The 15,171-nt window shown below is 48.5% G+C and overlaps 1 protein-coding gene across 7 annotated transcripts in view; it reads right to left on the bottom strand.

Annotated features, from left to right (window-relative positions):
- The window catches only part of TNRC18 (trinucleotide repeat containing 18), an 89,113-nt gene that overhangs the window by 17,474 nt on the left and 56,468 nt on the right, over positions 1 to 15,171 (bottom strand). For all 7 annotated transcript variants that reach the window (XM_057695054.1, XM_057695057.1, XM_057695055.1 and 4 more), the window contains 2 exons: positions 13,546 to 13,794; positions 826 to 1,247 (listed from right to left, as the gene is read on the bottom strand). In XM_057695054.1, coding sequence (XP_057551037.1) covers positions 826 to 1,247; positions 13,546 to 13,794 — 671 coding nt within the window. The remainder of the gene's footprint in view (positions 1 to 825; positions 1,248 to 13,545; positions 13,795 to 15,171) is intronic.

Here is a 15,171-nt window from a genome sequence, read left to right as displayed (position 1 = left end):
CGTTTTCTATTATTCCAGCACCTTCTCTCCAACGACCAGAAAAATCTGTGATGGCTTCAGCTGTGAGGAACCAAGAACAAGAGGTCCCTCTGGATGGCACTCAAGTGCAGCCCCTTCCTCACTACCGCCTGTAATCAGGAAACGGATGCCAAGTATCGTCCCTCTGTGTGGCTTTCTCTAGAATGACACTGTTACTTGAGGGTTCGTCCCCCATCAGGGATGTGCGGTGGAGAGGTCTGAATCAGAGAACAGTGTTGCAAGCTGGCCATTAGGTCTGAATGCAACCACCTAAAGGGGGAACTACTGGCCGTGAGCTTCCTAGCAGCCAGTGTAAAAAGAGTAACAGGTCTAACCATCACAGAGTTCTTGAAAAGCAGATGTTCCCAACCTGTGGTGTCCACAGAGAGAATCCACGGACCTCCAGACTTTGAATGGGGAAAAAGAAATCCCATCTCTGTTTTCACTAATCTCTCAAGAAACAAGGCTTTTTCCTTCAGGTGTGAGAGCTGAGACTTTGTCACCAACAGCAACCTCATGCAGCACAATGACAGTTACCGCAGACACCTTGAAATGTCACCTAAGCCCCTCACGTCACACAACGGCACTTACTAGCCCAGCTGCCAGGCATCCTTATCAAAAACACTCATCAAGGGGCACCCGGAGGAATACGCATCACTAACAGAGGTTTTCGGTAGGTGGGTAACTGCGTTTCAGCGTCACTGCTGCCCTTTGGGGTCCCTGCATCTCACGCAAGTCTGAGAACCTTACTCCAAGGCAGAAGGTCCAAAGGCCCCCGCTCCGTGGCCGCGCAGCGCCGGGCCCTACCTTCCTGGGGTCCTTCCTGTCCTTGGCGCGGCCGGCATCCTTGCGCGGGCTGGACAGGCCAGCCTTGCCGCAGCGGCCCGGCTTGGCAGCGGTGGGCGCGGCACTGCTGGGCGCAGGCGCGGCCGAGGCGTCATGCAGGAAGATGCGCTCACTGCGCCGCCGCGTCCACAGGTCATCGTCGCTGGCCTCGGGCCCCGCCTCCAGGCCAGGCTCCTTGGGGCCCCGTGGCTTGCGGGCCTTGCGCCCCTTCTCGGTCGCCAGCTTGGCCTTCTCAGGGCTGCCGGGGCCAGGACCCCGGGCACCGGGCGCCGCCAGCGCGGGACTGGGCTCCCCAAGCCCCTTCTTGGGCCGCAACAGCCCGGCGGGCGACCGCTTCCGAACCTTGACCTCACTCTCCGAGTCAGTGTACTCGAACTCCGTGCCTGCACGAGGGGAAGGGAGGCGCTATGGACAGGGGCTCCTGGGCCCCACTTCCCTCCCTCCCACCCACCCACCTGCGGCCCTAGCCACCAGCAGAAAGGCTACACAGCCCCATCCCTCCTGCAGGGAACCTCGCCATCCGTGGGGGTTTCTCCCCGTTTTGGGGGAGGAACTTAAGGCCCAGAAGAAGAGGACTTCTGGCTGCATGCCTGTGAGTGGCAGATCCTACAGGCCCTGCTCCCATCCCGAATCCTCCCCAGCTGCCCAGACTCTACTCGGAACCCTTCACCCCAAGAGCATCGTCTAGGAATGTGGACATTCCTGCCTGGGCAAGTGTGAGCTTCTCAGCTCTTCCTGTGCCCCCCACAGTAATCCCAGAAGCCAGGGCAGGGGAGCCGGGGAGGGCCCCACTCTGTAGGGGCAGCAGCTCTAAGGGAGACAGGTGGGAAAGCCCGCACAAAATCCCCGAGCCCAGTGGGGCCTCTCCTCTGCTTCCTGGTGCCAATTCTCAGAGCTGGGAGGTCCCCGGCACCCACTCCCCTTTCCAGAAGACAGGATGCACCAGAACCCACACGTCCCTGGCGCCCAGCCCCTACCCTTGCCCCAGAGCCCCCCCCCCCCCCCCGCTTCCCTCTGCCGCAGGGCAGCCCTGAGCCTAGGGCCCAGCTCCTGGGCTCCTTCAATGCACAACCTCTCACCAATATCCACTGTCCCCAGGTCTTTGCTCCTTCTGGTGCCTCTGCCCAGAGCACCATCTCTCCCCTGACCTCCACCTGGACAGCTGCAGCCTCCTTTCTGAGAAGACCCACTCTGTACCCTAGGGAAGTCCTCTGGCCACCCCTCCATCACCACAGGCACACAGCACATTGCAGAGGTCCCGACCATGTTTGTCTATCCTGTCCTGCTCTGCCACCCAGAGGTAGATCCCCGAGTTCTCCTGGAGCCCCCAACGTTGTCCAGCTCAGAACTTGGCCCCGAGCTGGTGGGCAGGGAAAGAATCTAAACGGGGAGTTAAAGGTGCTTCTCCCCATGGGGAGAATGAGGACAGCCTGCCTCGTCCAGGCAGACCCAGGGATGGGATGTCTGTGACAGCCCTGGGCTGACCACCCCAGAGAAGGACGTGCCCTGGGTCCCAGAGCAAGGAGCCAAGAAGCCAGGGCTGAACCCCAGGCCGACGGACCCTTGAGCAGCTGACAGCCTGGTCACAGAAGCTCCTGTGGGAGGCCCAGCCCCGTCACCCTAACAGATGAGCCGCAGTAGCAAGGGCTGGGCCAGGGGGCGGGGGCGCACTCCATGGGAAGGAACCACTTGCAAAGCTTAATGATCCTATTAATTAATCTTTTGTTAACAGGCTTCCTGCTGCAGGGGAGGCAGCTGGGGGCTTTCATGGCTGATTAGGGTGCAGGCCATAAAACACCATCGGCTTGTGAGTTCTGCTTCTGGGTATGAGAGAATGAGACCCCACCTGATGACAGCTCCACTGCAGGAAAGCACCAGAAAACCTAGATGCACACAGAACACTGTAGCTGCACTGCCCAGGGAGCTGGTGCAGGACAGTGGACAGAGCAGTGACCAGGAGTGGACGCCCGCTTGGAAGAGGGGAGGTTGGAGCCTCACGGGTAAGATCGGGTCGGAAGATAAATATTTATGAGACCAGTGGGGCAGCACGAACGGTGCCTGGGACAGAGACAGTGGTCTCTGTCAGGTCCTGCGGTGGGGACAAGCATGAAGCCCAGAGAAGGGGAAGGAGCTGCCACAGCCTCACTGCCAGACAGGCCAGAGCAGGGATTAGAGCCTGCATCCTTAACTCCCACTCAGCATCCTGTGCAAATGCCTCCTCCCCCAAAAAACAGGCAGTAAAGGAAGAACAAAGGAACAACAAAAAAACCAAAAGTAACAAAGAAAAGAGTAAGACACAAACAGACTGAAAGTCAAGGGATAAAAAAAAGATATATTAACAGTAACCAAAGGAGAGCTGTGGAGGCTGTACAGACATACCTCACTTTTATAGCGCTTTGCAGATACTGAATCTTTTTACAAATTCAAGGTTTGTGACAACCCTGCATGGAGCAAGTCTATCAGCATCATTTTTCCAACAGCGTTTGTTCACTTCCTGTCTCTGTGTCACATTCTGGTAATTCTCACAGTATTTCTCACTTTTTCATTATTATTATACTATATTACTGTGTGTGTGTTATATCTGTGATCAGTGATCTTCGGTGTCACTACCACGACTCACTGAAAGCTCAGATGATGGTTAGCAATTTTTAGCAATAAAGTATTTTTAAATTATGATATGTACATTTTTTTAGACATAATGCTCTTGCACCCTTAAGACTACAGTATAGTGTAAACCTAACTTTTATATGTACTGGGAAACCAAAACATTTGTGTGACTCACTTTACTGTGATACTGGATGTATTGTGTTGGTCTGGAGCTAAACCTACAATTATCTCTGAGGTATGTCTGTACTATTATCAGACAAAACAGATTTTAAGACAAAAATCTAGAGACAAAGAAGAATATTTTAAAATGATAAAACAGTCAATCCATCAAGAAGACATAATTATAAACAAATGTGAACATAATCCAGAAACGTAAAAAAGATTATACACCATGACCAAGTGGGATACACCTCAGGAATGCAAGGCTGGTTTGACATTAAAAAAAAAAATCATATTAATAGGATAAAGGATAAAAACCACATGAACACATCAACCGACACAGAAAAAGTAACAACAAAATCTAACACCCCTCATGATAACATCACTCAACAAATGAGAAACAGAAGGAACCTGACAAAGGACATCTATGAAAAAACCTAGCACTAACATCTTACTTAATGGTAGAAGAATGAGTGCTTTCTCCCTAAGATATCTACAGGACAGGGAGGGCAGGGGAAAAAAAACAAACAAGACAAAGCTATCTATACTCAATGACTTCTATTCAAGGTTGCAAAGGAGATTCTAGCCACAGCAATTAGGCAACAAAAATAAAAGGAATATGCACTGGAAAGGAAGACATAAAGCTATCTCTATTTTGTAGATGACATGATACTGTATATAGAAAATACTAAGCAATCTACTAAAAACTACTAGAATAAATGAGTTTAGCAAGGTTGCACGATACAAGATCAATTTACAAAAATCAATTGTATTTCTATACATTAGCAACAAACACTCCAAAAATGAAAAGAATTCCATTTACAATAGCATCAAAAAGAATAATTACTTAGGAATAAATTTAACAAAAGTGCAAGACTTGTACAATGAAAGCTACAAAAAACTGTTGAAAGAAATTAAAGACCCAAATAAACGGAAAGACATTCCATGTTCATGGACTGAAAAACTTACATTGTTGAGATGTTAATATTCCCTAGTATTATCTACTAATTCAGCACAATTCTTATCAGAATCCCAGATAATCCCAGAATCTTGGCTTTTTTGCAGAAATGGACAAACTGATCCTAAAATCCATGTGGAAATGCAAGGGACTCTGAAGCACCTATCTCGAATCCAGCCTTCCGACGCAGGGGACACGAGTTCAATCCCTGGTCAGGGAACTAAGATCCCACATGCCGTGGGGCAGCTAAGCCTGCACGCCGCAGCAACTGAGCCCGTGTGCTCTGGAGCCCGCACCACAACGAGAAAGCCTGCACACCGCAACTAAGACACGATGCAGCCAAATAAATAAATAAATTTTTTAAAAATTTAAAAATTAAGAAAATAAATTACACATGTAGTTTACATTATAAACAACAACAACAAAGAATAGACTTTTCAACACATGACCCTGGGGCAACTGGATCTCCACACGCAAAAACCCCCTACACATCACTCCATACAAGAAAATAATTCAAAATGGATCACAGACTTAGATGTAAGTCTCAAACTATTAAACTCCTGGGAGAAAACAGGACTGAATCTTTGTGACCTTGAATTAGGCAATGCTTTCTGACATATAACACCAGAAGTACAAGTGGTAACAGAAGAAATAGAAAATTGAACTTCATCAAAATTAAGAAATTTTGTTTCAAACAACACTATCAAGGGACTTCCCTGGTGGTGCAGTGGTTAGGTATCCACCTGCCAATGCAGGGTTAGATCCCTGGTCAGGAAGAGCCCACATGCCATGGAGCAACTAAGCCTGAGTGCCACAACTACTGAGCCTGCACTCCTAGAGCCCGCGAGCCACAACTAGTGAACCCACATGCCACAATTACTGAAGCATGCATGCCTAGAGCCCATGCTCTGCAACAGAAGCTGCCACAATGAGAAACCTGCACACCACGACAAAGAGTAGCCCCTACTTACCACAACTAGAAAAAGCCTGCATGCAGCAACAAAGACCCAACACAGCCAATCAATCAATCAATCAATAAAAAACAACACTATCAAGAAAGTGAAACAGAAAAACTCATAGAATGGGAAAAAACACTTGCAAACCACGTATCTGATGAGCGTTGGAGCCAGAATATATAAAGAACTCTTATTCAACAACAAAACCACAAATAACCCAATTTAAAAATTAGTAAAAGATTTAAACAGGCATTTCTCCAAAGATGGCATACAAATGGCTCCTAAGCATAGCTTACTAAATCAACATTATTAGTTATTAGAGAAATGCAAATCAAAATCATGAGGGACTTCCCTGGTGGCGCAGTGGTTAAGAATCCACCGGCCAATGCAGGGGACACGGGTTCCATCCCTGCTCTAGGAAGATCCTACATGCCACGGAGCAACTAAGTCCATGTGCCACAACTACTGAGTCTGCACTCTAGAGCCTGAGAGCCACAACTACTGAGCCCAAGTGCCACAACTACTGAAGCCCATGTGCCTAGAGCCCATGCTCTGTGACAAGAGAAGCCACTGCACTAAGAAGCCCGCACAACGCAACAAAGAGTAGCCCTCTGCTCACCGCAATAGAGAAAGCCCATAGGCAGCAACGAAGACCCAACATAGCCAAAAATAAATAAATAAATTAAAATAAATTAAAAGAAAAAAGAAGACAGATAATAACTAAGCACGGGAGAAGGTGTGGGGAAACTGGAACTCTCACACACTGCTGGTGGGACTATACAATGATGCAGCCACTTTGGAAAATAATTTAGTAGTTCCCCAAAAGGTTAACCATAGTTAGCAAATGACCGAGCAATTTTCCTCCTAGATATGTACCCAGGAGAACTGAAAATGTGTCCCCACAAAAACATGTACATGAATGTTCATAGCAGCACTGCTCACGATAGCCTAAAGGTAGAAACAAAACTAAGAAAGTAGGAAAACAAACTGGTATACCCATAAAATGGAATATTATTCAGCCACAGAAAGGAACGAAGTCACATGAGAAGAAACAGACAATGTGAACTGTCTTTTATTAAGAAATTGAATCAATAATTAATAACCCTTTGAAACAGAAAGCACCAGGCCCAGATGAGTTCACTGATGAATTCAAACAAACATTTAAAAAAGCAATCATACCAATTCTCTACAATCTCTTTCAGAAGACAGAAGCAGAAGGAATACTTTCTAACTCATTCTGTGACACCAGCATTACCCTAATACCAAAACCAGACAAAGACACGACAAAATAAGACAACTGCAGATCAATCTCTCTCATGTAAAGAAATGGAAAATCTTCAACAATATATTAGCAAATCAAATCTAACAACATATGAGAAGAATTATATACCACAACCAAGTAGGATTTACCCCAGGTATGCAAGGCTGATTCAATGTTCAAAAATCAATTAAGGTAACCCATCCCATCAGCAGGCTAAAGAAGGAAAATCACATGATCACATCAATAGATGTAGGAAAAGCATTTTACAAAATCCAACACTCCTTCATGAGAAAAACTCTCGGGAACTCCCTGGCAGTCCAGGGGTTAGGACTCCACACTTTCACTGCCGAGGGCGTGGGTTCGATCCCTGGTCAGGGAACAAGGGTCCTGCAAGCTGCATGGCACAGCAAAAAAACAAAAACAACAACAAAAAACTCTCAGTAAACTAAGAATAGAGGGGAACTGCCTCAACTTGATAAAGAATATCTTAAGAAAACCTACAGTTAACACCATATTTAGTGATGAGAAACTAGACGCTTTCCCACTAAGATCAGTAGCAAGAAAAGGATACCCCTTCTCACCGTTGCTTTTCAATATACTATTGGAAGTCCTAAGCTAATGCAATAAGAAGAGGAAATAAAAGGTATACTGATGAGAAGGAAAAAATAAAATTGTCTTTGTTCACAAATGACATGATTGTCTATGTAGAAAACCTGAAAAAAATCTACAAAAAAATATCTATTGGAACTAATCAGCAATTATAGCAAGGTTGGGGACTTCACTGGTGGTCCAACGGTTAAGATTTCACATTTCCACTGCAGGGGGGCACGGGTTCGATTCCTGGTTGGGGAACTAAGATCCCACGTGCCACATAGCATGCCAAAAAATTAAACAATAAAATAAATAAAAAATAAAGTGAAACACATAAAAGATAAAAAAAATAAAAATATAGCAAGGTTGCATGATGCAAGGTTAATACACAGAATTCACTTTCCTGTATACTAGCAATAAAAAAGTGGAATTTGAAATTTAAAACACGATACTACTTACATTAACACTCCCCAAGATGAAACATGTAGGTTAAATCTAACAAAATATGTACAAGATCCATATGAGGAAAACTAAAAAATTATGATAAAAGAAATCAATGTTCATGGATAGGAAGCTTGAAACTGTCAAGATGTCATTTCTTCCCAACTTGATCTATAGATTCAATGTAATCCTAATAAAAACCCCAGCAAGTTATTTTGTAGATATAAACACAGTAACTCGATAGTTTATATGGCGAGGCAAAAGACCCAGAACAGCCAACTCAATATTTAAAGATAAGAACAAAGTCGGAAGACTGACAGTCGCTGATTTCAAGACTTACTATACGACTTCCCTGGTGGCACAGTGGTTAAGAATCCATCTGCCAATGCAGAGGACACAGGATTGATCCCTACTCCAGGAAGATCCCACATGCCACAAAGCAACTAAGCCCGTGCGCCACAACTGTTGAGCCAGTGCTCTAGAGCCCATAAGCCACAACTTTTGAGGCTGTGTGCTGCAACTACTGAAGCCCTAGAGCCCGTGCTCCACAACAAGGGAAGCTGCCAAAATGAAGAGCCCGCGCACCACAATGAAGAGCAGCCACCGCTTGCCGCAACTAGAGAAAGCCCATGTGCAGCAACAAAGACCCAATGCAGCCAATAAATAAATAAACAAATTTATTTAAAAAAAAAAAACTTACTATAAAGCTAGAGTAATCAAGACAGTGAGATATTAGCAAAAAGATAGACAAACAGGTCGATGGAACAGACAGAGAGCCCAGAAATAGACTGCAATAAACATACAGTCAAATGATATATGACAAAGGAGTTAAAGGCAATACAATGGAGTAAAGATAGTCTTTTCAACAAACAGTCCTGGAACCAGTGGACATCCACAAGCAAAAAAACAGAACCTAGACGCAGACCTTACACCCTTCACAAAAACGAATTCATGATGGATCACAGACCTAAACGTAAACTGCAAAAATACAAAATTTCTAGAAGATGATGTAGGAGAAAACCTAGATGCTCTTTGGTATGGCAGTGAATTTTCAGATACAAACCAAAGGCATAATCCATAAAAGAAAGATCTGATAAGCTGGCCGTCACTGTAATTAAAAACGTCTGCTTTGTGAAAGGCACTGCCAAGAGGATGAAAAGACAAGCCCTAGACAGGGAGAAAATATTTGCAAAAGACATCTGATAAAGTACTGTTATCTAAAATATAAAAAGAACTCTTAAAATTCAACACTGGACTTCCCTGGCGGTGCAGTGGTTAAGAATCTGCCTGCCAGTGCAGGGGACACAGGTTCAAACCCTGGTCCGGGAAGATCCCACATGCTGCGGAGCAACTAAACCCGGGCACCACAACTACTAAGCCTGCGAGCCACAACTACTGAAGCCTGTGTGCCTAGAGCCTGTGCTCCGCAACAAGAGAAGCCATCGCAATGAGAAGCCTACGCACTGCAACGAAGAGTAGCCCCCACTCACTGCAACTGGAGAAAGCCTGAGCACAGCAATGAAGACCCAACACAGCCAAAAGATAAATAACATAAAAACTAAGAGTCAAATCGAAAAACCCAATTTAAAAATGGGACAAAAACTTTTCCAGACACTTTACCAAAGAAGATATGCAGATGGCAAATAAGCATATGAAAAGGCGCTCCACAGCATATCATTAGGAAAAAGCAAATTAAAACAAAAGTGAAATACTACCACACACCTATGAGAATGGCCAAAATCCAAAGAACACTAACACCAAATGCTGGCAAGGATGTAGAGCAACAGGAACTTTCATTCACTGCTGGTGGGAATACAAAATGGTACAGTTACTTTGGAAGATAGTTTGGCAATTTCTTAAAAAACTAAGCATGATCTTACCATATGCATATAATCCAGTAATCACGCTCCTTGGTATTTACCCAAAGGAGTTGAAAACATGTCCACACAAAAACCTGCACACAGATGTTTACAGCAGCTTTAGTCAAAACTGCTAAACCTGGGATGCCACCCAGATGTCCTAGGTGCCCTTGAGTAGGAGAATGAAGAAATAACTGCAGTCCATCCTGACAATGGAATATTACTCAGCGCTGGAAAGAAATGAGCTATCAAGCCACAAAAAGCCATGGAAAAACCTTAAATGCATATTACTAACTGACAGAAGCTAATCTGAAAAGGCAACACAGTGTATGATTCCAAGTATATAATATTCTGGAAAAGACAAAACGACAGAGACAATAAAAATACCAGTGGGTACCAGAGGTGGGGGCGGCAGGCAGAGAGGATCAGGTGGAGTATAAGGAGTTTTTAGGGCAATGGAACTATTCTGTATGATACTATAATGGCGGGTACGTGACACTACACGTGTCCAAACCCACAGAATGTACAACACCAAGAGTGAACCCTAATGCAAACCGTGGATTCTGGGGGATAATGAGGTGTCAGTGCAGGTTCACAGCTGTAACAAGTGCGCCACTTTCATGGGCGATGTTGACAATGGGGGAGGCTGGGTATGGACGGGGCAGCGGGTATATGGAAAATCTGTTATCCTCCTCTCAATTTTGCTGTAAATCTAAAACTGCTCTAAAAAATAAAGTCTACTCTAAAAAAAAAGGGAATGAAGTACTGATACACTTTACAACATGGATGAACCTTCAAACAATTATGGGTTTTTAGGGCGATGAAACTCTTCTGTATGATGGGGTTTCTTTTGGGGATGATGAAAGTGTTCTGAAATTAAATAGTGGTGACGGTTGCACAGCTCTGTGAATACAGTAAAAAAAAAAAACCACTGAGTTATACACTGTAGAAGGGTAAACTTTATGGTATGTGAATTGTATCTCAACAAAGCTGTTATTTTTTTAAAAGGTGGATTCAAACCCAGTCATATCAATAATTATGTTAGATACTAACAGCTTAAACACTCCAATGAAAAGACAGATTTCAAAAAGGATTAAAAAAAAAAAAAAAGACCCAACTATTAGCTGTCTATAAGAGACTGACTTTAAATATGAAGACAAAGATAAAATGAGAGTAAATGGATGTAAAAAGATATACCATGCAAATAGTAAGCATAATAAAGCTGGAGTGACTACTTAATACCAGATAAAATGGATTTCAAAACAAAATACATTATGAGATAAAAAGAACTTTTTGTAATAATAAAAGGGTCAACTCAAGGGGAAAACACAGCAATCATAACTGTGTATGTACCCAACAACAGAGCTTCAAATATGTGAAGCAGATACTGACAGCCATAAAAGGAGAAAGAGAATTCTATAGTCATAGTTGGAGATTTTAACACCCATCTGTAAGCAACTGACAAAAACCAGCAAAAATAGACCAGGTCTTAGCACTTCCAATCACATTGACTGGACTGATAGAACTGGTGGACTTACAGAATACTACACCTGATGACGTCCAAATACATATTAAAGTGCAAAAGGTACATTTACTAGGAAAGACCTGTACCCCTAAGTTTTTAAAATTTAAAAAGATTGAAATGATACAGGACATGTTCTCCCACCAAGGTGGAATTAAATGAAAAATCACTAACAATAAGACAGCCAAGCAACCCCTACCAATATATGGAAATTAAGGAACCCTGGTCTAAATAATCATTGTTCGAAGTAGAAATCCCAAGAGAAAGTAGAAATTATTTTCAACTGAGTAATAATGAAAATATGACAACATATCAAAATGTAAGATGTAACTAAAGCAGTGTTTACAGCAGCGGTCCCCAACCTTTTTGGCACCAGGGACCCGTTTTGTGGAAGACAATTTTTCCACAGACAGGGGTGGGGGCGGTTCAGGCCGTACTGCGAACCCTGGGGAGGGGCAGATGAAGCTTCTCGCCGGCTGCTCTCCTCCCGCTGTGCAGCGCGGCTGGGGACCCCTCGTTTAAAGGGAGGTTTATGGCTTTAAATATTGCTTGAAGAAAAGGAGGCCTCAAGTCAATGACCCACGCTTGCACCTTAAGAAATAGGAAGTGGTTGCAAGTTATACCCAAAGAAAAAGGAAGGAAGAAAATAACAAAGAGCAGAAATCAATGAAATCGATAACTTCTAGCCACACTGATCAAGAAACAGAGAAGAGACAAGTTACCTGTATCCGCAATGAAAAAGGAAACATCACTACAGACCCCCATGACATTGAAAGCATCAAAAGGGGAAATTTTAAACTCTCTGCCAACACGTTTGACAATTTGGATGAAATGGATGCCTGGGGCAAGTGCAGGGGCCTGAAGGCTCTGGGACGGCCGGTGCAAACAGAGGTGGGGTGGAGGCTGTGGACAGGATGCTGCCGTCTGAGCGGCCACAGTCTGAGGGTGGAGGGTCGGACAGAGGCAATCCGTCCAGAGGGCCATGGGAGCAGCAGAGGTTCTACACAGAGTAGTGGCCTGGTCGAGTGTGAGCTCTGAGGAAAAGCCCCTGCAGTTCTCTTCTGTGTAGAGAACACCCGAGAGGGGTGAGCCTGGAGGGAGGCCTGTGCCACTGCCCAGGGGAGCCAGGCCAGAAGCCCCCAGGGAACAATGGCAGAGCACGGGGGTAAGAGAAAAAGAAGGGAGAGGAAGGAGGCAGGGCAGAGCCTGGAGCCTGGTGGGGACTCCAGGGAGACAGTGCGGTTGTCCCAGAGTTGGGGTCCCAGGAGGTGGTACAGGCCCCTGTGAATGGGCTTTGGAGTGCGTGAAGCCAGGGCAGCTGGGAGAAGCCGGACAGGGGGCCAGCAGAGTAACACCCAGTGCCCATTTTCCTTGCCCCAGCCCCTGCCAGAAGGGCCTCACGTGTACCACTGAGGCTCCAAAAAGGGCAGGGAGGCCAAAGCGGCCAGGGCAAGGACGTGCCCCTCCTGAGGCCAGGCAAGCTCACAGCCCAAACACATGCAGAACCATCTCAGTCTCAAACACCAGCCCCAGTGAAGGTGGGCTGGGCCCATGTGGGGAGAGCGGGCCCCGAAGAAACGTGAGTGGGCCCAACAGAGGGTCCCAAGACGTCTGGCTGTCCCAAGAAGGCAGGGATATGACCGGAGACGCAGAAAGAGGAGGGAAGCGGGGCCAGGTGTTCTGGCTGAGCCTCCTGCCAGAGTGTCAGTGTCGGCTGCCTCTGTCTGCCCATCCTGGCAGTGGGATGGTAAGCCTGGCTCATAGGGGCCTGGCACCTGGCCACCCCCACTAACGACCTCCTTCAAGTTGCAACCCTGGGCCCCGTGAGTCCTGCCTTGTCTGGGCCAGTGCACCTCACTGCATGAAGCCCCTCTACTGCCCCAAGTGCAAAGAGCTTCCCCTTCTTCCAAACCTTTGCACGGCCTGGTCCTTCCACGGGCACCCTGATTTCTTCTACGTATGCTTAGCCAGCTCCCACTTCTCTCTCATGGCTCAGCCAGGGTGTCACCAGCCTGGAGTGGCCTCCCACAGCCCCCACCCCGGTACAGATCTGAGGCCTGTGCTTCCCAGAGCTGCCCAACATCGGGCACCTGAAGCGGGAGATCAGGCCATGTTTGTTGGGAGTGTCAACAGTGAAGGTCTCCACACAGCTGTGGAGACCCCTCCCGCAGAGTGACAGGCCAAGGACCCCACCACCAGCCCCCTCTGCTCAGGCTGGCCCAGGAGGCAGAGTTCCCAGCTCTACCGCTTCTCTCAGCCTCGTATGCTCCATCTGCAGGATGGGGCAGCAGTACCCACCTCCCCGCAGCCCATCTGCTGGTATTTACCCATCAGGCTCTGCCGCTCCTCCTTCTTCCGGGCCTTCTGCTTGGCCTCCAGCTGCACCACCGACAGGGATGGCCCCACAGTGGGGCTGGGGAGGGCACTGGCCGCAAAGCGGGCCAGGAGGCCCAGCCCACTCTCCTCCAGGCCTGGCGACAGGGCCCGCTCCCGGGCCCCCAGCCTATAGACGCCGGCAGCCTCGTCCTCCTCCTCCAGCTCGTCCTCCTCGTCCTCCTCCTCCTCGGAGCTCTCATCTGGCGTGCAGAGAAAAGGGAGCGAGTCAGAGCCCTGGCCTAAGCCTTGCCACCCCCCGCCGCCCTCCACTCGGCCGCAGCGCCAGGGAGGGGGGCCGCGGCTCCAGCCCAGTTCCTCACTCCTCACCAGCCCACGCGTCCCCCCGATGGCCCAGCGCCCCCATCAACGCGAGCCCAAGACCTGGGCATCCTGGACAGCCCAGAGGTGGGCAGCAGCTTTGGGAGTCGCGTGTTTCTGCGGGGGGGGGGCACCGACATGCACCTGTGCTGCGGGGAGGGGATGGACACACGGACAAGGACTGGAGACAGTGCTCTCCACGGACCCACGCGCACGCACGCACACACACGCCCCGACGCACAACGTGAAGGCTGGGAGGGAGGCAGGAGGGGAGAGAAAGCAAGAGGCGAGGGCGGGGCAGAGGGGGCAGGAGGGCCCTGGGGGCTCAGGCTGGGGCTCTGGGCACAGGCACCCAGGGGCAGTTCCACCAGCCGGAGGCCTGGGGGCTGGTGGCAGGAGAAGGTGCAGTTTGGTCTCTTCTTGGGGAGGTGGGGGCTCCACGGCTGAAACCCTGAACAGGCTCTGGGGGCCAAAGCTGACTCCCAGCAACACACCCGCACGGGGACGCCTGGGGCAGCAAATCCCTGGTCTTCTCTGAGCCACTATTTCCTCATCTGCGAAAACTTCATCTCATCTCAGCTGAGGACGCCGCAAGCGGGCTACCCTCCTTGGCCCACGGGAGCAGGAAGGGGGCGGGCGGTCAGCCCACTCTGCTCCAGGAGGCTGAGGCTCGGTGTGCTCAGGCGCTCAGGCAGCAGAGCAGAACCTGGGTGGGCTGGCTCACCACCCACAGCCTAGTGGAGGCTCTAAGGAAGGCCCGGCCTGTCTCGGTCGGTGAACAGAAACGTGCTGCTCCCCAGGAACTGGCCCAGCTGCCCGAGGACCTGCAGCCCTGCGCCCAGCTCAGCCGTCGGGACGGAGGTGGGGCGGGCGGCCACAGCAGGCAAGACGGCGCTCCCTGCATGTGGACGAAGCGCTCCACCACAAAGAGAGGCTGTCTGGAGGTACAGGCTTGCTTCCTGCCTTTCCAGGGAGGCAGTCCAGCTGACCCTACAAGGGTGGCGGGCGGGAGGGCGCCCCGTACCTCTGCCTGTGAGGTACTGCAGCCGAGGAGCTGTGGAGGGACACCTGCCAGGGGGTGCCTGTCTGCCCAGAGCGCTACAGGAGTGAATGCCAGGGCCAGGCCAGGTCAGGTCAGAGGCAACTCTCCAGCAAGAAGAGGCGGGAGGAAAATGAGCTGTCATCTCTCCCTATCGTCTGGGGGCAGGGAGCCTGGGCCCGGGGTGGGGGTGGGGGGTGGACGGGCCGTAGACGACGGC

This window comes from Hippopotamus amphibius, chromosome 9 (assembly GCF_030028045.1).
Source record: "Hippopotamus amphibius kiboko isolate mHipAmp2 chromosome 9, mHipAmp2.hap2, whole genome shotgun sequence".
Taxonomy (NCBI): domain Eukaryota; kingdom Metazoa; phylum Chordata; class Mammalia; order Artiodactyla; family Hippopotamidae; genus Hippopotamus; species Hippopotamus amphibius.
The sequence above is the reverse complement of the archived record's forward strand: the minus strand, read 5'-3'. Positions and strand labels throughout refer to the sequence as shown.